General features: G+C 47.9%; 1 protein-coding gene across 2 annotated transcripts in view; it reads left to right on the forward strand.

Annotated features, from left to right (window-relative positions):
- The window catches only part of LOC142889070 (protein jagged-2-like), a 48,768-nt gene extending 26,836 nt beyond the window's left edge, over positions 1 to 21,932 (forward strand). The window contains exons 6-26 of one of the 2 annotated variants that reach the window (XM_076027644.1): positions 3,427 to 3,557; positions 4,467 to 4,586; positions 4,707 to 4,820; positions 5,010 to 5,123; positions 6,877 to 6,990; positions 7,753 to 7,799; positions 8,092 to 8,265; positions 8,469 to 8,619; positions 8,713 to 8,877; positions 9,464 to 9,577; positions 9,980 to 10,093; positions 10,260 to 10,373; positions 10,459 to 10,575; positions 10,691 to 10,718; positions 13,524 to 13,609; positions 14,593 to 14,706; positions 15,401 to 15,516; positions 15,612 to 15,875; positions 17,038 to 17,169; positions 19,591 to 19,750; positions 20,726 to 21,932. In XM_076027644.1, the coding sequence (XP_075883759.1) occupies positions 3,427 to 3,557; positions 4,467 to 4,586; positions 4,707 to 4,820; positions 5,010 to 5,123; positions 6,877 to 6,990; positions 7,753 to 7,799; positions 8,092 to 8,265; positions 8,469 to 8,619; positions 8,713 to 8,877; positions 9,464 to 9,577; positions 9,980 to 10,093; positions 10,260 to 10,373; positions 10,459 to 10,575; positions 10,691 to 10,718; positions 13,524 to 13,609; positions 14,593 to 14,706; positions 15,401 to 15,516; positions 15,612 to 15,875; positions 17,038 to 17,169; positions 19,591 to 19,750; positions 20,726 to 21,204 (2,968 nt within the window). In that variant the 3' untranslated portion in view covers positions 21,205 to 21,932. The remainder of the gene's footprint in view (positions 1 to 3,426; positions 3,558 to 4,466; positions 4,587 to 4,706; positions 4,821 to 5,009; positions 5,124 to 6,876; positions 6,991 to 7,752; positions 7,800 to 8,091; positions 8,266 to 8,468; positions 8,620 to 8,712; positions 8,878 to 9,463; positions 9,578 to 9,979; positions 10,094 to 10,259; positions 10,374 to 10,458; positions 10,576 to 10,690; positions 10,719 to 13,523; positions 13,610 to 14,592; positions 14,707 to 15,400; positions 15,517 to 15,611; positions 15,876 to 17,037; positions 17,170 to 19,590; positions 19,751 to 20,725) is intronic. The other variant, XM_076027645.1, reaches the window with a different exon arrangement.
- Positions 21,933 to 24,065: the final 2,133 nt, after the last annotated feature.

Below are 24,065 nucleotides of genomic sequence, written 5' to 3' on the forward strand. Positions count from 1 at the left end.
GCCGCAGCGTGCTGGCGGTTTCAGCTTACAAATTGTCCGTCTGTACGTCCGACACCCGAACCGGGTGTGAAAAGAAACAACAGAAAACTGCGCAGCTCACTGCGGCACTTCTGCAGAATGCAGATTGAAAAAAAAGACAAACACCTCCCCTAGCACCCTCCCTTCTTTGCCAAGACAGAAAAATAGAGACCTCAGCTATTTCAGTAGATGCCGGATTTTGGGTAAAGCCTCACGAAACCGAACAAGCAGCACATAGTTGAAGGGAAGAAAAACACATTTTTTTTTTTAAATGGCTTCATTTAGATGAATGAGTTCCAGTATATTGAAACACAATCTCATTAAAAGCTGAAAACATTCAGTTAAAGATCCATGAGGGTCTTGCTCCCGGTTCGCTGCCATCTTGCACCCCATATTTCTAAGGAAGCCTGGTGTGGACAATCCAGCTGGCTGACAGCCTGCCTTGTATGTAAGGGTGAACGCTCGCGTCTTCAAATAGACCAACGAAGAAGAAAGTGGTGGAGGTATCCAGGTTTGTGTGCGAAGCCCACCGTAGTTCACTGGCAAGCTTGGGAGGGGTAGGAGTAGGAGCAGCGAAAGAGCGCTGCGGTCTAAAATGGAACCACTCGATGTCGCTGTTTCTTCCCAAAATCGCCAAATATTACACACTTAACCTTTGAGTACGAGTGAAGTTATACATTTGTGGTTTTTCAGATGTATCCATATTGAGGTATATCGCTAAAGTGTCATGGAAACACTCTTCGCAGTCACACCTCAGCGGACGTGACGTACGTGGTCACGTGACCAGTTCACTTCAAATAGCCGCTCTAAAACGCAAAATGTTCGGTACCTCCATCCTCCACAATGTGAGGTCTTGCGGGACGAGATTCTATGAGAATTGCAGCTTATGTGCTTCATAGCGTTCAATGGAAACACTGCAAATCACAGTTGTACTTTGTCGAAATTATAGAAATGCGAAAAACTGCAATGGAAACGCAGCTACTGGAAGCCAAGCGGCCCATTCAGTGAGCCAGCAGCATGCCACTGGGAGAGTGTTTGCTTGGCATCCATTTTGAAGTGTTTGTGAACCCAAGCGGTGGTGGGGGGGGGCTGCTGGGAGGGTCGTTGCCTAAAATAGCGAGCGGGACAAGGAGAAATGACAGGACAGGTGGGGCAAGGTTACCGCCGGCCTTGGAATAACAGAGCGCCGCCATAAACCAACAGATTAGCTAACCCTTCGCCCCCCCCACCCCTATCTCTCTCACCCCCCCCCACCACCCTGGAGACGCGCTCGCCCTCGTTCCACGGCCGCCCGCCGCCTCATTCCAAGCTTGACCCTGGCCGACACGGGGACGGGGGGGCTGAGAGACGACGAGCAACACATGACACGCTCGAAGCCCCCCCCCCCCCCCCCCCCCCCCCCACCCCCTTGTTCTACGTCTCCCGGTTTTCTGAATGGCACAACTGTTGTCGCCCATTGATGTCATTTTGGGAAAACTCCCTGAATTTTCATCGTGCCAACAAGCTGCTGTCATTTTGCCCCCAAAAAAAGACCCAAATGATTACATTTTAAATTAAATTAAATTAAATTAAATTCCATTATCAGCAGCTTCATAAAACAATCTACTGGACAGCTCTAAGAACTTTGTTATTGCACCAAAATCAGTGAGGAGCGTTCAAGAACATTATTTCATGAAACTGGTTAGAATGGAGTTCAGTGCAGAATTCAGCAGGTGACACCAAACTGTTGAGCGTATGTGTTTCTAAACCGGCCTTTTACAGCATCAGACAAATGAAATGTGAGTCGACTGGTCGTCCTTGGTGGTCCGGCACAGCATGGTCATCACACCTGATCAGAAGTCTTTACTGGTGCGTCTCAATTGGATTCGACGTAGGATAGTTTCTGAAAACAAGACCTTATCAGCAACAGTGCATCGCAGAAAAGCTTTGAGCTTTGTAATAAAGAGGTGCATCCGTGGCTGTCACCTGTTTACACTGTTTTCAATTCCCCAGTTGCACTACATTGTCCCTGGTACTTGCACAACATAACCAACCCTGCATTGCTCCTTCTTGCCCTTCGCTTCGTGGCCTCAAACATTGAAAGGACCAGCGGGTGGACCAGCAAGTGGACCAGCAAGTGGACAAGCGGGTGGACCAGAGGGTGGACTGGGTTCATGTTATTCCAGAAGATGTTTGAAAATTATACTTCAGGAAAGAGATACAAATGCGTGCATGCATAATGGTCTACGTAGACATAACACACACACACACACGCAGACACACACACACACACACACGCACACGCAGACACACACCAGCGCCAGGGACCCTGTCACCTCCATCAGGAGCCTCTTGGCTGCAGCTCCATCATCACCGCTCTCTGCTTTCCAAACCTGTTGACTCAACACGTGTTTGACTCTGAGTCATCTGCTGCTCTTCACCGAATCCATGAAGAACATTGCAGCGTTTCGCTCCTCCGTCGAGCTCCTCTGCGCCCGCTCGTCTTCACACATTCTGCAAAGTAATGGTTCACTCGCTTGCCATCGCTGCCTTTTCTTTTCTTTTTTCCTGTTTTAACGGCCGACCCCCCCTCCCCCACCCCCCCTGTGTGTTAAGGAGTGCGTCTGCGTGCCTGATTTTCCCTCAGGCTGAATCTGTACGTGAGGACACATTCTCAGTGTTCTCTTGTGAAATAAGGGGGGAATTTATTTCGTCAGAAAGCCGACCGAGCTACTGTTGCACTCGGTGAACTCCCCGCTGCCGCCACGCTCTGATGTTTTGATGTTGGGCGACGCCACACAAGCGCCCAGCCGTCCCACTGGGGCAGAAACAGTCGTGAAGCGGGGAAAAGCGCAGCCCTGGTAATAAAACCATGAACACCAGCGGGGATGAGGACTTTGAGGAGGCCATTATTGAGAACCCATATTTCATCTGATGTTATATCATTAACCCTAACCTGTTCTGCAGGACCGGATGTCCAGATAGTTTCTTGTCTTTGGTAGATTTAATAGAACTCGATGTCACTGCGATCTTCCTGCTCCGAGCAACCAGAAGATTTAAAAGAGAGGAAAAAACAACAACAATGTTCTTCCATAACCCTGAAGTTGCACAATCTGAAGCTGCCCTTTAAATATATTTCACATTCCTGGCGCGCGTGCACACATTTTTTACAACATATGTCACAGCGAAAACATTCTTTGCCCACATGAGGTGGAATTTTCCCAGACTTAGAAACAACATATTTACTTGAGTGGGAGTATTTTTTTTTTTTTTTAAACTTGCTTTGTTTATTTATTTATTTCGTTAGCTACCCAGTCAGCTTCACGCACCTTGGTACAGGTCGTTTCAGGGAGTCTTTGCGTCCCTGCGACTGCAGTGTGAGTTCCTCCTGGATGTTTCTGACTGACCGTGCTCCTCTCCTCCCTCCAGGTGTAACTACGGCTGGCAGGGTCCGCTCTGCGACGAGTGCGTGCCCTACCCCGGCTGCGTGCACGGCACGTGCAGCGAGCCCTGGCAGTGCACCTGCGAGAAGAACTGGGGAGGCCTGCTGTGCGACAAAGGTCAGACCACTGAAAGATGCTTGATTTTCAATCCTTCATCCTAAAAAAAATAAAACAAACCAAAAAAAAACACTCAACCCAACGACCCGAACAAGCTTCCGTGAGTTGTCCCGTTGGAGGTCTCTCGAACGGAGATGAAACGCTTATTCAGATATGTAAGATATGTCGGTTATGTAATCGGAGATGATTTCAAAACCCATCAACGCTCAAAACAACAGTCATTTCCCAACATCTGCTGATTTTTGGGGAAATGAGTGCCGGCGGCGGCAGCGGCGGCGGCCACCGCGAGGTAAACAGCACGTTGACACACCAGACACTACAACGCTATGTGGGAAGCGGGAGCTGTTGTCAAGCATCTTATTTTCAGTCTGGACTCGGGGAACTAAAACAGACTTAGAAAGCGCCACTCCAGTGTCTTACACGGCCCAGAGCGATTGGTCAACATGCGTTTGGACCAAAGTTGATTTTTTTTTTTGTTGCAGCAAACGTCTCCTGGCATCGTGCGGCTTGCAACCCAAAATCAGCACCTTTGCGAGACCGAATGAGCCTCCGGGTGATTATTTTAGGCGGAATGTCATCATCTTTGAGCGGTGTTTCATATTGGCACACACAAACACACACACAGAATAGCGTACGACTGGTTGCCGCAGTCAGTGCCTATTACATGTACCCATGACTTTTATCTGACCATACAAGAAAGAACAAAAACAAACCAAAGAAATCTGTTCTTACATCACCTCCAAAATGTGATAAACAATAAAAAACAACTAAAAAAAAAAAACACCTTGCCTCTGCGCAACTGACTGTTGTTGTCAATAAAGTACATCTATCTATCTATCTATCTATCTATCTGTCACCGTAATGAAAGTTTATATGCTGTTTATATGCTCACACTGGTGTTCTGCGCAGATCTGAACTACTGCGGCACCAACCGACCCTGCAAGAACGGTGGGACGTGTATGAACACAGAACCGGATGAGTACAACTGCGCCTGTCCGGACGGCTACTCGGGCAAGAACTGCGAGATCGGTAAAACCAGGCTCCGCACCGTTCTCCAATTTTTTTTTTTTTTACCGTGTGTCTGAAAACGGGAATGTAAAGAAGCAGAAAAGACGACTAAGCTTCCGTCCTCTGCCGCTTGGCTTCCAGCCGAGCACGCCTGCGTGTCCAACCCCTGCGCCAACGGAGGGACCTGCCACGAGGTCCCGTCCGGCTTTGAGTGTCATTGTCCAGCTGGCTGGTCCGGCCCCACCTGCGCTAAAGGTGAGAGTTCAGACTCCTCTGCGCCGCGTGGCCTTAATGTCATCTCACCTCTCAGACACCGCCGCCTACCGCCGGGATGCGGAACCTGATGAACTCTTTGAAATGCCGATCGGTGATGGATCTGCCTCAAACAGATCCAAATGTGTTTCAATCCATCCCAGAACCTGAGGCCTTGCTTTTGCGTTTCAGACACGGACGAATGTGCCTCCAGCCCCTGCGCTCAGGGGGGGACGTGCATCGACATGGAGAACGGCTTCGAATGCCTCTGCCCTCCGCAGTGGACGGGCAAGACCTGCCAGATCGGTACGACCCACTTCCAGTCCTTCACTTCGGCTTTTGAGGCTTTTGCAGCGTGTTTGGGCGCCGTGAGATACTGCAGACACTGATTATCGGTCTGCACTGCATGTCGGGTAAACCATTCGCAGTGGTTAAGCCACCATTAGGTGCCTGTGTGTGTGTGGGTGTGTGTGTGTTGCACCGTCATGAAAAGTCACGACCACAAGAAAATTGAATTCCTTTTTGCTGGTGGAACTAACAGCTGTTTGTTTACCCTTCCGTGCCATTTAAGCAAGCGGCATTACTGCAGGAGGGCCACTAATTTCAACCTTGGGTGTGTGTGTGTGTGTGTGTGCATAACAGAGACGCTCATTAGGTTTCGTACGCGGCTCAAGACAGGTGACTTGAGTAAAGCTAAAAATAGCCCCCCGCCTGGCAACTGCCAGCCCCCGGGAACCAAATATACTCCGCCGTGAGGATATCTTTGGCTCCAGACTGGGCGTAACCCCGGCGGGGTGAGGGGTGGAGTGTACACTACGGTGCGGCAGCCAAGGCCCCACCCCCCCCCCCAACCCCTTCACATCTCTCCTTTCCAGCCTCACCCAGGAAACACTTTAGAACCTGTAAACACGCTCAGGGTGGATTAAGGATTCTGTTATTCGCAGACGACCTCTCCTTTTCCGGCCGTGTGAGTGGGCGGGTACCTGCACCGGCGGGGCGGGGATCGGGGGGGGAGGGGCCACGCGGGTTTTTGGGAAGGAGGTGTTTGGCAGTGTTTGGTTTCAGGAGTTGGGGGTTGTGGGGGGGGGGTAACAGGTGCCACACACCTCCTGGGAGGAGTATTAAATGCACGGTGGGTTTATAGTGGGCAAGGCAACGCCGGCGGGTGGGGGGGGGTTGCTGGCCGCCTCTGAAACTGACCACTTGGAATGCTGCAGGGTTGGGGGTGGGGGGGTACTGTGGGGAGACATTAGCCCTCAGGGAGCAGTGAGTGATGATGAAGTAGTAGTAGCAGTGGAAGAAGTGAGCCGCCACCACCACCCCCCCCTTCCCCCACCACTCCTCCCCCACCACCACACCACCCTCCACTTGGCCATCTAAATGACCTGGCACTTCCAAGGGTTTGGAAAAAAGAAACGGTCTGGCAGCGTTGGCAGGAGGCGCTTGAGTCACATTCGCAGAAAACGTCTATTATTAACACGTTTACTGTCCGTGTCGTGGGCCGGACACAGCGACCAAACATTTAACAGCGACTGTAAATAGTCACTGTCACTCACAATTCAACCCCCTTTACCAAAGCTGAGTTAAGAAAGTGCAATGTGCAAAGTGAAATGCACTCAAGTAAAAGGTAAAAACAACCGTTTTTTTTCCCCCCCCAATAATGAAACAATTCACTTGTTGGCAATTTTGCAAAAGTGAAAAAGTTGTGACCGAATAATCTGGACTGAACTGACCAGAGTACTTGTAGCATGTAGCATTACCATGTTTTTCTCATGTAAGAAGTGGAAAGTAGTGGAAAGTTGACAATCTACTTAAGTGCAGTAACAAAGTATTTGTACTTTGTTACTTCCCACGTCTGGAAATCAGTCACTCAGGAAGGGTTCGGCTTTGTGTTTTTTTTTTGTTGGGGTTTTTTTTTTTTTGGCAACTTGTTTTGCCTTCTACCTTCAGGCTACGCTTGGTGACCAGGGCTTCTGAGCAGGTTCCTGCCTCTCTCTTGCTGATTCTCCCTCTTTGTCTCTCTCTCTCTCTCTCTCTCTCTCTCGTCTCCAATTTGCAGACGTGTATGAGTGCGCAGAGAAGCCTTGCGTCAATGCTTACTCTTGCAAAAACTTGATTGGTGGATATCACTGTGCCTGCTTTCCTGGATGGGTTGGCCAAAAGTGTGACATCAGTCAGTATCCAGCGGCAAAATCAACGGCCTTCAGTATCTGTCCACTTGTTTGCGCTTTAGCGCCCAAACTTTCTCTGCTGGCGTGCTTCTGTCCCACGAGGGTCTTCTGAGATTGACCCTTTGTTTGTTTGAGCGCAATAGATTTGGCTTTGGGCCACATTACGGAATCATAGATACTCTTAATATTGCTTAAATGTGTATGAGTGTACTAGACATTCTGGTCTAGTAGTCCATCATCTAAAGAAACACCTCAGTTCTGTGACATTATGCTACTTAAGTTGCTTGACATAGTTGTCAGTCGTACCCTACATTTGTGTGACGCACAATCACAATACGACCCTTGTGTTCAAGTGGTTCATAAAGTGAAGGTGGACAAAGTGAGCAACATGTGATGAAATACATGACGTCGTGCTGAACATTAAGTTGGATGACAGACGCTAGCTATGCTAATGGGACAGAGGCTAGCCAGGGAAGAGTTTCATTTTCTTAAGATTTTCCTTGATTTCTTAAATGATGGACCTTCCTCTCCTCCACTGTCAAAACGGATATTTTCCGACTCTTCAAATCAAATCCTCAACCTCAAGTTTTAGACTTTTTATAGTTTGGCTCTTCACATCTGAATCTGCATCTCTCCTTTGCCTTGGCATGCAATGCTTGCTTTTCTAGACCCTTCTCTATAGTGGTTGCATATTCCGCTGCCGGTGCATGATTAGCTTTGCACTTTGTCAGGCCATATGCTGATTTTCCATGTTTTTCACTCAGATGTAAACAGCTGCCACGGTCAGTGCCAGAACGGAGGGACCTGCAAGGTGAGATTCGTTCATGTGTGATGAGGCCACGTTTCGTAAAACAGAATGGAGTACTCAGAAGTATACTTTTTTACAACTTTAACTTACATCTGTATTGCTTAAATATTCGTAATGTTACTTTTCACTGTCAAAAATAATAAATGAAAAATAATTAGTGCCATTTATACTGGATAAGCCTGAAAAAGCCTTAAAATTTACAGTTTGGCAGTTTTTATTTCTGATATAACTTTGCTGAGATACATTCAGGCATTTTGTGACCTTGTTTTTTTTTTGATATTTATATATATTGCAGGAAACAACCAGAGGCTACCAGTGTACCTGCCAGCCGGGATTCTTGGGTCGGCACTGTGAGGTTCAGAGAAACCGCTGTGGCAGCAGTCCGTGTCGGAACGGAGGCCGCTGCCACGTGCTGCTGGATGGCTTCATTTGTGAATGTCCACACGGCTTCACTGGTACAACCTGTGAGGTGAGGACTTGCTTTGAATGTATGCGTAGCATACATAGGTAGCTAGCCAGGTACCTGTGATCTGTCTGTTAGCCTGTCCATCTATCTAGGTAGGTAACTAGTTAGCTAGCTAGCTAGCTAATTGTCTATCTATCTATCTATCTATCGATTTGGCTGGAACTCACTCACAGACATGGCTTCACCTTCTCCCCTCCACTCTCCAGGTTCAGAGTGACCCGTGCAGCCCCAACCCTTGCCACAACAAGGCTCAGTGCCACAATATGAAGGGCCATTTCTACTGCAGCTGCCCAGACGACTACGAAGGCAAAACCTGCTCGGAGCTCAAGGACCACTGCAAAACCAACCACTGTCAAGGTAGCGGTTCGCCGAGGACCGAGAGCCTCTTCATCCACCACCGTCAGACTTTCTGCTGACCGCCTTGTTTTGTCTTCTGCCGCCGACCCTCAGTGATTGACAGTTGCACGGTTGCCGTGGCGACCAACGACACCCAGAGGCGGGTGTGGCACATCTCATCCAACGTGTGCGGCCCCCACGGCCGCTGCATGAGCCTGCCTGCCGGGAACTTCAGCTGCTCCTGTGACCCCGGATTCACCGGCACCTACTGCCACGAGAGTGAGTCAGCGTCGGACTCGCAACTCCTCGCAGACGTTTTTTTTTTTTTCGCCACCACCGCTCACCCTTACGGGGAAACCGCGCCGCTCTCACGCATTTCAGACTCACAATTACACGAATCATCGTCAGTCATCAGTCACTCCGGTCCCAAGGGAAAATATGAGCACTTGCAGGAAAGTTGACTCACGTGGAAATTCTTTTTTATTGTGAGATGAACAATACATTTGGGACACCTTCCAAGACGACTGATTGTATGTAGCATTGTGAACACTTTCAATCAGGCAATATGAGGTTTGTTACGAGCCTTTACAGTCGCAAAACTGGGACGTTTGTGGCAATGAATTTATAAGAAATGCGTTTATATATATTCATTTATATAATATACATGAATAAGAAAGTAGTGAAAATTAATTTTGCATTCGGAATGAATCATAAATGAACTTATAAACATCAACAACAGGGTTCTTTATGAGGCTCCTCATTCATAATGTAACATGAGATGAGAAATGTTCATAGAGGAAAGTAAGTTAGACAAATGCACGTCAGTGGCGTGGTGTTGAAACCCGGCCTTTGTGTCTCCGTGCAGACATCAACGACTGTGCATCATCGCCCTGTAAGAACGGAGGCACCTGCATCGATGGAATCAACTCCTTCCAGTGTTTCTGCCCAGACGGCTGGGAGGGCAGTCTGTGTGATGTCGGTGAGTGTGTGTGTGTGTGTGTGTGTGTGTGTGTGTGTGTGTGTGTGTGTGTGTGTGTGTGTGTGTGTGTGTGTGTGTGTGTGTCTGAGCAACGCTACAAGTGTACATATTGTGCAGCAGCCTTCAGTCCCGCTGCGTGTGTGAGTCACTGAGGTGTGAGAAGTCAAGCCTGGCCTACAGCGACGCAGGAATGAGTCGCAGTCTGAGAATCTGAGAGGCAGCGGGGCAGAGGCGGACGCGTTGAAAAAATGCGTTTGAAGGAAGTTAGTCGGTTAATTTTGCCGCAGAGGTTCCTGAGTTGTTTGCGGAGAGCTCAGTGGCCCGAGTTTGGATTTTTATTTTGCATCTTAAAAAAAAAAAAACGCGCGAGCGGAGGGTGAAACGGAATCTGATGCGTTCCAGACGTGAACGAGTGCAACAGGAACCCGTGTCAGAACGGAGGCGAGTGCGTCGACCTGATCAACGACTTCCTGTGCAACTGCGTGGACAACTGGAAAGGAAAGACCTGCCACTCAAGTGAGTTCATCCTGTTAGCGCAGACTGACTGGAGAGCGAGTTAAAGTTCCCCGTGCTGCGCCTGTTACGTTAACATCAGCAGAGGCTTTTTGCTCCACTGCGTCGTCTGTTTTGCTTCTGCGCCGGCTCGCCCTCACGTTCTCAGCGTCTCATCCCCTGCTCCCAGGCGAGAGCCAGTGCGACGCCACCACCTGCAGCAACGGCGGCACCTGCTTCGACCACGGCGACTCCTTCCTGTGCAGCTGCCCGTCGGGCTGGGGGGGCGGCACCTGCAACACGGGTGGGTCGCTCGTTTTCCGCCTCGGCTCGGATTCGAAAGAGCGTCGGAGAAAGGAAGCTAAACAAAGACTTTTTGGGTCTTGTAGCCCAGAACAGCTCGTGCGACTCGGGACCCTGCGAGAACGGAGGGACGTGCGTGGGAGGAGGCGACGTCTTCACCTGCATCTGCAAGGACGGCTGGGAAGGACCCACGTGCACGCAGAGTAGGTCGCCGTCGCCGCCAGGAGAGGGGATTGGGGGGGCGGGGGGGGCACTTCACTGTCAGGGAAAGTCACTCACTGTTCTTCTTCTTTTTGTGCTTCTCTCTCTCTCACGCAGACGTTGATGACTGCAACCCCCATCCCTGGTAAGAAACCCCTCCCCCTCCTCCTCCCCTCTCTATTAGTCCTTACACACTGGGAGCAAATTTGAGGCAAATAATTTGCTTCTTTTTTTAAAAACCTCTTGAAGTCAACGCAACCTTCCACACCCGAGCGAATTTCCACTGAAATGAGAAATCGACTTTTATTTTGGTGGAAAGGCTAACGGCTAGCTTTTTTTTTTGTTTTTGCGTTAATTATCAAGTTAACGTGATGTCGCCCCAGCCCTAATATTTCTATCATCTTCATTTACCCTGGCAAGCAGTGAAGAACAAATTCTTGGTTGCAAATGCAGCCTCACCCTAAAGGACCCTTACAAGTAGGACAGATGTCAAAGCACGGCTAACGGCCGAAAGAGCCGTCGACGGCGGCGAAGGCTCAGCTCCTCTTATTGATATGCAGAGTCGGGTATTTGCGGTAGTTTGTCAATCTTCAAACTCCACCGCCATTGGGGAAGCCCTCCCCTCCAGATTTCCTCCCTTGGCAGCTGCGACTCTGACGGTGCTTTAAACTACATCATGATAACGTTAGAAAAAAATAGTTCAATCCTGTAGGAACCTGTTTCCTCTGCGTTTGTTCTGATCGGGCTGGGCCCTGCAGGCGAGTCGTCGCTGCTTCTCACCGCTCGCGAAGGCGTTTTCTCACACGTAATTGCCCTTTGCGCTCTTAAGTGTCTAACTTCATCAAATTGCATCAAATTAAACCTGACCTTGCGTCAATCTGACTTCAATCCAACCAATGTGGTCTGGACCGGAGCCCTGTTTTTTTTTTTTTTATTGAATTTCTGTTTGGGTGCAGGACGCTTTGATCATCACAAGTGAGGAGCTCATTTGGGTTGATTTTTGTTTTTCTGGAATGATAAACAAGGCATCAGAACAGCAGAAGAAGTTCCCTCAGGGACGCTTTTCTGTTATCTGACTGCTTTCACGTGTCGGATGAGGACTTTGTTGAGGGTGTGAAGGCTCCAGTCTTCATTATTTTTCGCTCACTCCATGCGTCGTCTCTGCGTCTCTGCTGCTCTGCGCAGGTTAACACATTTGAAGGTCTTTGAGTTTTTTTCCCCGCCGCGTTCTCACGTTTTATTGGCGTGAATTGAAAGCCAGACGGGAGGGAAAACAGAGACAGCTTCTCTGGATCAGCGATTCCTCTTAGGACAAAAGCCCCCCCCACCACCCCACCGACTCTCTGCTCCCCCAGCCTGCTCCTCAATGCCTGGCAGGTGGATTAGTGGCTTTTTTGTAGGGTGGGGGGGAGCTTTTTGTAGAGAGGGGTGTGTGTGTGTGTGTGTGTGTGTGTGTGTGTGTGTGTGTGTGTGTAAAGGGAAGCCCTTCTCACTATTCAGCGGCCTCGACCTGGGGGTAGTGAGAAGTTGAGGTGTTGGGAGGGAGGGGGGAGGTGCGGCGAGGGCTCAGTATGTGGTAAGTGTGGATTTACATATCAAGTCTGGACATTGATCCAGGATCAGCTTCAGCCTGCTGACACTCACAGTGCCTGGGAGTCCGGCTGCTGCTGCTGAAGTGAAGTCAAGTGAAAAAAAAAAGCCAAAAACTGCGACTATGAAAGCAAACATTTTCAGTTGTGAACGGCTTTTCTGAAACTGGCTTTCAAGCTTTTGATACGCCCACACGAAACACACATTGAAATTACCCGAAAAATTAGAATATCAAGTAAAAGTTGTTTTATTTTGGCAATTTAACATAAAAGATGAAAGCAACACATTTTATTGAGCCATTCCACGCAAATTGACATCTCAAGCAGTTCCTTGTTGTAACTTTGCTGATTAAGATTTTCAGCTTATTAAAACCACAAACCCACAAACTGAGAAAATTTAGAATACTGTGAAAAGCTTCAGCTTTGTAGCTTGAAAGAGTCCAAAGAATCCAAAACACCTGCAAAAGGGTCCTGAGCCTTTAAAAAGTCTGTCTTGGGTTGTTGGCTCAGAGGAGTTCACACATGGGGAGAATCAGGAGATTCTCATGTTCTGGGTACGTACTACTGTGCAGTCGTAGGACTTTCTTCTTATTTCAGTGACGCTCCTGGGCCTGAGATCCCATTTTATTTGAAACCCTTTCCTCCCGTCAGTGGTGGGAAGATGAGGGAACGCTTGGTTGGCTGTGTGACGAGCTGCTGGATGCCTCCTGAGATGTTTAAGGAACCTCCCAGAGTCTTAAACGCTGATTCACTCCCGCAGACGCAAATCAGCGCCGCTCGCGTCCGCATATCATCTCGCAATCAAGCCTGTCTGACTTCAAGCAGTCGGGTCAGCGCCACCCAAGAAGAAACATTACAATACTTTGTTACTGTACTCCGGTATCTGCACCTCACTGGAAAACGTTTTACTTTTACTTGCAACATTTGTACACAAATATGTGTACTTTTACACTTCTTGTATTGGAGATTACATTAAAGTTCACTAAAATCACCGTTCAGTACAGAGAAGAGTAGAACATGTAGAAAATAACAGGTTGCTGTTATTAAAAGTGTCAACATCCAATATGCTAGTGAAGTTATCTGGGTGCCAATGCAAGACCTCTGACCTCTGACCTCTGGTCAGTTCGGTCCAGATTATTCTGCCACGACTTTTGGAGTTGAATCAGTGCATTTACCAGAGTGTGTTTATTGACACAAATATCCATCATTGGACTTCAGTGCAGAATGTGAGCGGTGTTCACACCTCAGACACAAAAACAAAAACCCCTCTTCTGCTTCTCTTTGAACCTGTTTAAACTGAACACTGTTGAACACTGTGTTGAACACTCTGTTGAACGCTCTCCGTGTCTCCGTCTCCGCAGCTACAACGGCGGGCTGTGCGTGGACGGCGTGAACTGGTTCCGCTGCGAGTGCGCCCCGGGGTTCGCCGGACCGGACTGCCGCATCAGTGAGTGAGCCTGGGAACTGGGCGAGAGGGAGCGGGGTCGGGCGGAGGGAGGTCGAAGGTCAAAGGCCGCGGTGAGCCCATTGTTTCAGGGCGACAGATTAGGAAGACGGGCTTAACCTCTGGTTCTCAGCGCCGCCCCTCCCCCCACCACCACCAACACCGCCGCCGGCCCGGTGCGCTCACCCGCGGACCTCTAGGAGAAAAAACCCCTCGAGAGGGAAAAAAAAAAAAAAAAAAAACCTTTTGAGGATGAGAGTGTTATCCAATTGAAGCGTTTCACCGCCGATCCCACGTAAAGCCATTGTGAAAGGGCCAATTCTCTGCATTCCAACGCACATTGAGGACACTTGAATGCGGCGCCGAGATGTGTCAAAGTTGGGCGTTGGAAGGACTCAACAAAGCCTTGTGTGAAATGTTTGGATTTCATTGTGATAGATAGATAGATAGATAGATAGATAGATAGATGGATAGATAGATAGATTTAAAGTACAATTTTCAGTCACGTGGCAAATAAAGATGAGGATGTTGTATTGACTGTTTATATTTCACACACTGGAAAGAAAAAAAAAGAACTGATAAGTGAATCATGTTGAAATCATAAGAACATTTCATTCCCTTTGGACACTCGGGAACCAGTAGCGAGTCACTTCTCATTTGTCAGACAGTTACATCACACGGTGTGAAAACAACATCAGCAAGCATGTCGCCTCGTGGGACCAAAGAAACAAAGCCACTCAAACCTCCTCATGTAGCAATAAAACCCTCCATGTTAAATTTATTATCGTGTAATTACCTATAGTAATATCCCTCTGCAACTGTCCAGATATTGTCCCGGCCCCATGAAGGGTTGAAAGTGTTGAAAATGTAAAGATTTCCCATTGATGATGATAATTGCACCAAGTGTCCCTGTTGCCTTGATTTTGCCCCCAGACTGCATCTGATCCGCTATTAAAACAATGACAAACATCTTTTTCTTGCTCCAGACATCGATGAGTGTCAGTCGTCTCCTTGTGCCGAAGGCTCCACCTGCGTGGACGACATCAACGGCTACAGCTGCGTCTGTCCGCCGGGACACGCCGGACCTCGCTGTCAAGAGTGTGAGTGGCCGAGCGGACTTTACCACATAGGATAACTTATTTTTCCTCAGACATTCTGTTATTTCAACAACTCGGCGTCTTTTTCCGAGAACATGGCCTGACTTACGCAAGTTTCACTGCAGCACAAACACAAATTTAACAAAATTGTCATCGATGCATATACAACTGGGATCCATATTGCGGTATCGGCACATATTTTACAAGTACAAGTAGAGTTTTCAACCCTGGTATCGGTACCAATACCCAAACATGATATCGGTAAGATACCCAATATCAGTATCGATACCATTATCGGTCCCATATTGACGGCATCCCTACTCTTATGTATACGTGAGGTAAGAGATACGTCACCCCTGCGTCGATGGACGATGTGCCTCACCGAAGAAACATTTAGAAAATAGAATTTAAAAAATAGAAAACTATGTAGTCTCCTTTTAAAACGTCCTTTTGTCGGACTTTGTCGTGCTCTTGAGAAGGGGCGAGGCCGCCGCACCTTGCGGATGTCCTGATGAACAAATTTGGGAATATTTCGTAATAGTTTGATTGTGTTGATGATGCTATAGTTTTCATAGGCTTGCGTCCTTCTTTGGTTCAGACAAGGATTAACATGTTCTGCCGAAACATGTCAAGTTAGGACATACACAACCACTGTCTGAACAAAAGAGTGACACAGTATTTCATTTGTCATTGGTAGACATCGGACTGGGGAAGTCGTGCCGTCACGCCGGCCTGCAGTTCCCCCACGGCAGCCGCTGGGAGGAGGAGTGCAACAGCTGCCAGTGCGTCAACGGACACGTGCGCTGCTCCAAGGTCGGCCGTCTCGCCCGCGCTGCTGCCGTTCAGAGTCCACGACCAGAAAAGTTTCGGAAACAACGATAATAATAATATTGACGCTTGTTCCCCAGGTGAGGTGCGGCCGTCGGCCCTGCCTCCTGCCCCAGGCCCTGCCCTCTCCCGTCGAGGCCCCGCCCCCTCCGTGCCCCGGCGGCCACGAGTGCGTGGAGCACCCCTTCCTCAGCTGCTTCTCGCCGCCCTGCCACCGCTGGGGGGTGTGCGCCAGCCCGGACCCCCCGCCGCCCCTGCAGACCCAGTGCGAGCCCAACACCGGCTACCTGGACAACAGCTGCGCCCGCATCACACTCATCTTCAAGAAGGACAAAGTGCCACAGGTACCACAGGGGGGAAACACCTGGATTACCCCCTCAAGCTCTGCATGCAGCAAAACAGAAATGATGTGATGAGGATCAGTGATGAGGGAACTCCATCAGCAGGGGCTCAGCCATACCAGGGATACCAGGGATATCGGTACCGATACCAAGTAAATACGGGTCTATGTATCAGTAACTGCGTTTTCATGACCCCTAGAATTGCGCACTTAAATATTGCATCAAATACCGTAAATGTAAACAAATAAAAGCAGACAAAATTCTCGTAAATCTCGCGGGATGAGGTTTGACGAGAATTACGGCTCATGAGCTTCACGCCATTCAATGGAAAGACCTGCAAATCGCAATTATACTTTGTTGAAATTTTAGACATCGCTTTCATTTCGCGAAAAACTGTAATGGAAACGCGTGCCAGTGACGCAGCTACCGATACAGCTACCGATACTTGTCAACTTAAAAACGTCATGATCATTTAACAGTTCTGCGATTTGTATGCAATAAAAGTAATGTTACACGGTAAAACTACGTCGTATGATGTATGATATTATTTATATGATATTACTGTGTGTAATCTTCTGCCTCTGGTAACAATCAGATTTGGTCTTTCACTTCTATAAAGGGTCAAAATATGTATATAATATATATTAATAGGCGTCAAGATGAATTTCTTTTTGGAGAAAACACTTTTTCAGTGTTTCATGTGTTGGGTCCGATCAGATGCTGCTGAAGACGCTCATTTATCCCCCACTCACTGAATGATATTTAAAAAAAAAAAAAAAAAAAAAGGCCGCCCTCACATCTTCCCTTGGTATAAACGAGGCTGCTGGCGTACAAAGGCGCTCTCTGTCTTACCAGTTACACAAAGATGAATCGGCGATGGGAGTGAAGCCGGTGGTTTTTTCTCACTACCTTGCGTAAAAGTGGCCACTGTGTCAGTTTGGCCCAGCGTTTTAGAAATGGGGGGGGGGGGAGCAAAAAAACAGCAGATTCCCGCATTCACATGTATAGAAAACAGACTTAGGCTGCAGAGTCTGAAGCCAATTGTTCCTCCATTGCGGTGGGGGTACTAATCTATCTTGTGTGTGTGTGTGTGTGTGTGTGTGTGTGTGTGTGTGTGTGTGTGTGTGTGTGTGTGTGTGTGTGTGTGTGTGTGTTTGCGTTGCAGGGCACCACCGTGGAGAACATCTGCTCCGAGCTGAGGTACCTCCCCGTGACGCAGGCGCTGGCCGAGGAGCGTCCGCTGCTCATCCTCTGCGACCTGTCCTACTCCAACAACGACGCTGTGGAAGTTGCCATGGTGATTGTTACACGCCGACACCGAGTGCAGAGCTTCCCGCTTTCGCGAACCAGCACGCGGTTTTGGGTTGTTGTTGTTGAGCATCTACCAATGAAGACGATGAAAACACAGGCACAATTTGGCAACTTACGACATTAGGAAGAGGGAGAAACTCCGTTTTGAATTAGCGGCTATTGCTAACTGTTGCAGCTAGCATAAAATCAGAGTTTTTATTTGCACGTTGTCTTATTGAACAGTTTCTGGATTCGTCCAGTGGATCTGTTGGCCGTTGCTAATCAACGGGCTCTTTTTTGTTCCCGTTTCAGAGTTCAAAAATAAACACAAGACAATGAACAACATAAAGCTAGCAAAGAAACAATTGGTCAAGCAGTTTGAAGCTTCCAGCATCTGGATGATATTTCCGGATGGAACACCTTCCATTCTATTTTTCCCTCCTCTTTTTTTGTCCTTCTCTCCCCGATGCCTCGTTAGGCCCCTACGCATTTTCTTTTACAGCGGTCTTCCTTTTCTTTGCCTCCACTGCTTTCTCCCCTCGGCCACCCGTACTCGGGGGAAATCAGTCCTTTCGGGGCTTTAAGCTCATAATGGAGGGGATTAGGTCGTATTCTTCTGATGTTTGCGAGCCCTGTTGTAAGTGACAGATACAGGAAGAGGCGGGGCGCATCTGACGTAAGCCATCAACAAGGATTTCATTAAAAGGTAAAAAAAAAAAAAAAAAAGAAGTTATCTCCAGACGCTGACAGTTTTGCCACCCTCGCCTCCTCCTGATAGTGATATTTTTATTATGCTGGTTCGGCAGAGTGCAACAGGTTTTCAGAAGACCTCTGAAAGCGATCAGTGCATTCGGGCCTCAGTTGGGAAACAGTGAAGCACTTGATGACGACCTGTTGGACCAGTCTCAGCTATCAGACTCTATTTCTCTCACGTTAGCATTTGTTTTTTTGCCACGACTTTATTCCCGTTTTTTTTAAACCTTCTGACTTCTCTCCTTGTTTGCTGTTTTGTAAAATCTACTCGGTCGAGCAAATTTCTGCCGCTCCCTAAATTCTTCTACAGCTGCCTAACGCTTCCAGCAGCTCACTTAAATTTACAGCAGCTAGCTAATGTTCTTATAGCAATTTTTATGAATCTACACTGCCACTGGTATGTCCAAACTTTTGACTGATGGTTTATGTAATTGTATTTTTTAAAGCCGTTTGGGATTAAAATTTGTTTCCCATTTTTTTGTGTTCCCCTCGTCCTCCAGAGTTAAATTAGCAAAATTAGCAACGCTAATTAGCAGTTAAATTATCAACGCAAAGGGAAACATTGCAGACTAAAGGTAGAGTTTGTTAACAATGCAGTCGAGAATTAATTAAAGTGCGCCAACGCCAAGAGGATCATTTGAGATTAACCTTTCATTCCCTCATCAAGTCCCCCTCAAAGTTCTGACAGCAGTTCAATCATGAATACCAAATAAGGAAATGAGGGCAATTGCCGCGCACAAATTGCCCGTGACGGTGGATAATCAGCCCCCATTTCGCCGCTGATCTGCTCCGTCAATCACTCATTGAAGTGGGCGGAGCCAGAGCGGTGTGAATAAGTGGCTGGTGTCCCGGGGAGAAGAAAAGAGGTGTGTTGGGTGTGTTGTGTCACGGGCCAGGCAGGGAGCACAGCTGCTGTCTTCCCCTTTGTTTGTCCTAATTGAACTGCGCCGCAGCACACAGCTAATCCCACCCCCCCCACCCCCACCCCCCCAGCCCTCAGCACCTTATTAGGCAATTAACTCCACCCTCTGCCGTCCCAGCGGGGGGTGGAGGGGGTCGGGGGGGTCCGTGGCCTGCCAGATGTTGGGATGGGAATCTCTTTTCTTCTGGCGGTTGAATGTGTTGTTTTTTTTCCTCCCTTTTTTTCTCCCTCTGTCTTTTGTTGTTGGCCGTAGCCTCGAGCCCCGAGTCTGACCGCTTGGTGGACGGCCTCTGCTCGAGGTGCCTCCTCACCTTTCAGCCGCACGTCAACGTTCCCGTGCGGACGCCTCCAATAGATGCATCTCCATCACTGTTTTTCGCAAAATAAAAGCCATATTGCTAAAATTTCGACAAACTACAACAAGAGTTTTTCCATGACACTTCTGCGATAGACCTCTATATGGATACGTTTTTTATCACGATATTTAGGTTTAGGTACAGACTTGTTTATCACACTTTTGCCTCAAAACAGGTGTGTTCAATAGCTGTCATTACCAAAATTGTTATGTTAATGTTATTACTTCAGCTAAAGTTAATAATTAGAGCTTTGTATGAATAAATACACATTGGTGCCTAAGTGTATGAGTTAATTTAGGACTTTCCTAAGATCTCAAATATGAAACATCCCGTTTTGTGTTCAAATACTCAACTGCTTTCTCTCTCCCTCTCTCTCTCTCTCTCTCTCTCTCTCCAGTCATTTGAGCAGGAAGGTCGATCGAAGGACGGCGACCGAGGTCAGATCCAGAAGGCGGCCAGCGCCATCATCGGGGCGCTTTCCAAACGGCACAACAGCACGGTCATGCTGGCCGTGGTGGAGGTCAAAGTGGAGACGCAAGTGGAGCCGCCGCCAGTTGGTGAGTCGCCTGCTGTCGCTCGCGTGGACCAATGACAAGTAAAAGGGTTCGGCAAGAAGCCCTTGTTTGGAATTGGACCGTTTGTTTGAGCCGGGGAAGGAGTTGGAAAGGCGTTTTTGTAGCAGGAGCCATCGTTGCTGTGATGTGCAACACACCAGCAAGAGGCGGGAAATAGCCTCTGCTTGTGTGTGAATATGTAAAAGTGAGAATATTTTGCTCGCATTTCTAGCTGCTTAAGTTTGCCACTCAAGACAGCAAGCTTTCAATTTTGATGGATTTTTCACGGTATGAGGTTTCTGTACTGCCGTCCCCTTCCTGCTGCTGTGAAACCTCCAGTGAGGAGCAACATGGAACCATTGAAGGGCCATTTTAAGAGATTCCTCAGCAAAGTTTTAATGAGTCCACCAAAAGTTAGACGAAACACTAACAAACTCTTGAAATATTAAATTAACATGTGAGTGCAGCTGCAGAGGATTCCTCGTCTAACCCTCTACCTTCTCCTTCATCCATTGTAACACCGCCGTGCTCGCTAACGGCTAGCTACCCCATTAATCACATTATCGCAAACTCGACATCTGATTGGCTGTTGCAACTGATGCTGGTCCGTTCGCCTAAAGCGCTCAGCAGCCTGCAGTGTTGATTCTGAAGGCCTACAGCACAAGTTGGCTGAAATATGATCCTCCTCTGTCCATTTTCACTGGTCAGTCAACTGGTCACGTGACCACGTACGTCACGTCCGCTGACGTGTAATTGCGAAAAAAAAAAAAAAAAGTGCTTCCGCAACACTTTTGCGACGTCCCTCAAAAACCTCCTCATGAGAGCCTCCAAACCTTTCAGCTTTTTCCAAGAAAAATAGAACAGCCGTGTATTTTTCCTAAGCACCGCCCCCTGGTGGTGTGAACCTGCGCAGTGACTTTTAACCTCGCTTTCGGTGTGAATTGGGGATGACGTCTCTTTTTCCGCCGCCCCCTGCAGGCTACCTGGTGCCGGTGCTCTGCGTGGTCTTCGCCCTGCTGTGGATCTTCTGCATCGTGGTGTGCGCGTGGTGGACGCGCAAGAGGAAGAAAGAGCGCGAGAGGGCGAGCCGCTCCGAGGACACCACGGTCAACAACCAGCTGGGGCCGGTGCGCGGCCACGCCCGCAAGGACAACAACAGCGACAAGGGCGCCGAGTACGAGCGCAAGAAGCTGATGGGGCCTCACCAGCGGACGTGCGACGAGGCCGAGGGGGGTGAGGGGGAGCCGTTGGAGGGGGAGGGGGAAGAGGACGAGGAGAGGGCGGCGGGCGCCGGCGACAAGTGCTCGACGAGGGCGGGCGGCCTGATCTGCACGTGGCGCAGCGGGCCGGTCAAGGCGCCGCACCGGACCGCCGGCCACTGCAGCCCCAAAGACAACCGCTGCAAGAACCTGAACGCAGCCAAGCTGGGCGACGACGTCAAGGACCAGTACGTCTGAGCCGCAGCAGCCGCCCGGCAGGAGCAGGAGCAGGAGGAGGTGGAGGAGGAGCAGGAGGAGTTTTTTGAACCACCCCACCCTCTGCTCTTTCAATAGGGGGACAAACGTGGAGATTTTAGAATACACTCGAACCCCCCCCCCCACACACACACACACACACACACACACACACACACCCCAGCGCGTGCACACACACACACACACCTTGTTTTGTTTCCGACCCCCCCAAGACGTTAACAACAGAAGAAGAAGAAGAAAATCAGGAGAAGCTCCAGGAAGCAGCAAACTGGCGCCCCCTCTGGATTCTGTTGCAATTGAAAGGATTTTTTTTTTTTTTTTTTTTTTGTCCTCGCCATTTTTTTCTTTTTTTTCTTTTTTGCCGTTTACAGACTTTTTTTGAGCCTCTCTTGGACTTTGGGAGTTGGAAGTTGTGAACTCACGTTGGTGTCGTGTTTCTCTTTGGTTCCTGTCTTGCCTTAAGCCCCAGCCTGCGGGCCCTTTTTTCTACACCACGTTCATTCAGCGTCTTTTATAAGTATAAATATATATGTAGATATATCTACTGTATATCTACAAATATAGAAACAACAAAAAATGCTAACTTTCTAAAAGTCCTCCGACGTCGCCGTCGTGGCTGCGTTCCCGCTTGTATCACACCTGGCTGAAGCGTTCGTCTTTGGTTTACACTCACACTCACACTTTCTCATTCAGTCTGCGTCTGTCTTTCAGGAAAAGAAAAACAAAAAAAACACTTCCCGAAACTCTGGTGGCGAGTTCTACACTGTATGCTTCTTGTGGAGAAGTGCCTTTGCCCTTGTTTCTGTCTCCTTTGCTCTCCTCCTGCAGAGTTTGTGCAGAATTTGAACACAAAAAAGGGAAAAATCAGATGTCCGAGCAGCAACTCTTCACGCCACGCTAGAGGTTATTTTTATTGCCGTGTAAATATGTAAATACAAAAAAAAAAGAAAAATGGCTGTGTATATTTGAATTTAGTAAATTAAGTGAGGCGCTGTATTATAGTTATTGGAAAGAATCTTTGCTTGTTTGTTTGTTTTGTTTTTTGTTTGTTTTTGTTTTTCTATGATGTCATTCCGTCTGTCGGCGTCAGTGGACGGCGACGGGGTTCTTGTTGTTTTTTTTTAAAGCATTTCAGAGCGTCGTGTCGGCGCCTCTGCTGACTCCACAACCAGACGACAAGAGAGCAGAGAGTGCGGCGACTGTCGCAGAGCCGCTCGCCGCTCGCCGCGCCTGCCAGTCACTGCCGTCTAGTTCAGCCACCGCGACACAGAACCCGTGTGTTCGACAGCTTCGGCAGTTCCAGCTGGAGGAGTTCTTTCAAACCTTGGAAAAAGTCCTTTTGAATAATTTGGTTATATATAGAAATGTATATTTTGTTCACTTTTGGGATCACAGTTTCCCTTCAAAATCAAATGTAGATGTTTATACATATATGTATATATATATATATATATATATATATATATATATATATATATATATATATATATATATATATATATATATATATATATATATATATGTATGTATGTGTGTATATATATATATATATATATATATATATATATATATATATATATATATATATATATATATATATATATATATATATATATATATACATATATATATATATATACATATATATATACTTTTTTTTTTTTTGGACTCTTCCCCACATCACTAATTATCAACCTGACTGTCTTATCATGTGTTGAGTGTGGAAGTTGTTGGAGTTGTGGAGTCTTTGGCTGCGAGGGTAGAAACCTGCTGGCACCCTGACGCTGCTGCAACAACAGGAGGGGTGGGGCAATTTGGAATGTAAAAATAAACAGCAGAGGCCTCCCTGTGCGGAGTCGCGCTTCTTTTTTTTTTTTTTTTCTTCTTTTTTTTGGGTTATTGTTGTTGTTTGAAATTTGCCCGCTCCCTCGCTCACATAGCTTTATGAAGTGGCCTCGCTGAGTTCGACGTGTGCGTCGTCGGGCTGTCAACGCCCCCGAGCGAAGCGGCGTCGACTTTGATTGGGCGGAAGCGGCTCGTCTGGAGTCGTTATCTCCACAAATGAACATATCACACAAACAATTATCTGCATATTTGGGGTGAACAGGAATGTTGTGCGCGTGCGTGTGTGTGTGTGTGTGTGTGTGTGTGTGTGTGAGTGTTTAGACAGAGGGTATATCGATGGAAATATCAACGTCTTGCCCGACTTGTGCGTGCTGAGCAGAAGTGCTGCTCTTTAAAAACCCAGGCCCTCACTAATGTTCTTCACAGCGAGCGTCCCTGTTAGAAACACTCCACTTCCTCCTTGTGTGAGACACCAGGCGCTAGCTGTGATAGCGCCTTCCCAATCACTTCCTGAAATCAAAGATTTTTTTTTTTTTTTTTTACCAGAACAATGAAGAGATTTACACACTGTTTTGTACCCAGTTTTATTTCACCATTGGTCCACGGGCGTCAACTCAAGTGTTTGAGAGTTAATGTTTAAAACGATCCGGGAATCAGTTTGTTTGTTCTTGATTAGAGATTCCTAAACGGCCTCATGAAACAGCGTCGGCTCTCTTTCTACGTTCCAGGTCACAGGGTTTAGATGAATCAAAGAGCGCGTCGTCAGCAGCTGGCGTTCATTACTCGCCACACACACTCCCACCCACGCTGTCTCGACTAAGTCCCCAAAATTTAAAAGTGGTTATTTTGGTGTCGCAAATCAAAACTGTGTTTTTTTTTTTAGTGTTTACCCTCAAGTCTTCTCCGTGTTCCAGCCGGCCCTTCCTGGTGCGTCTGATGAAGGGAACAAGTTGTGTCAATTGCAATGATATATATTTTTTTTTATTTCTGCTTTTTTG

Source organism: Nelusetta ayraudi, unplaced genomic scaffold, assembly GCF_046127955.1.
Source record: "Nelusetta ayraudi isolate G7.1 ecotype Tasmania unplaced genomic scaffold, CSIRO-AGI_Nayr_v1 ptg000021l, whole genome shotgun sequence".
NCBI classification, from domain to species: Eukaryota; Metazoa; Chordata; class Actinopteri; order Tetraodontiformes; family Monacanthidae; genus Nelusetta; species Nelusetta ayraudi.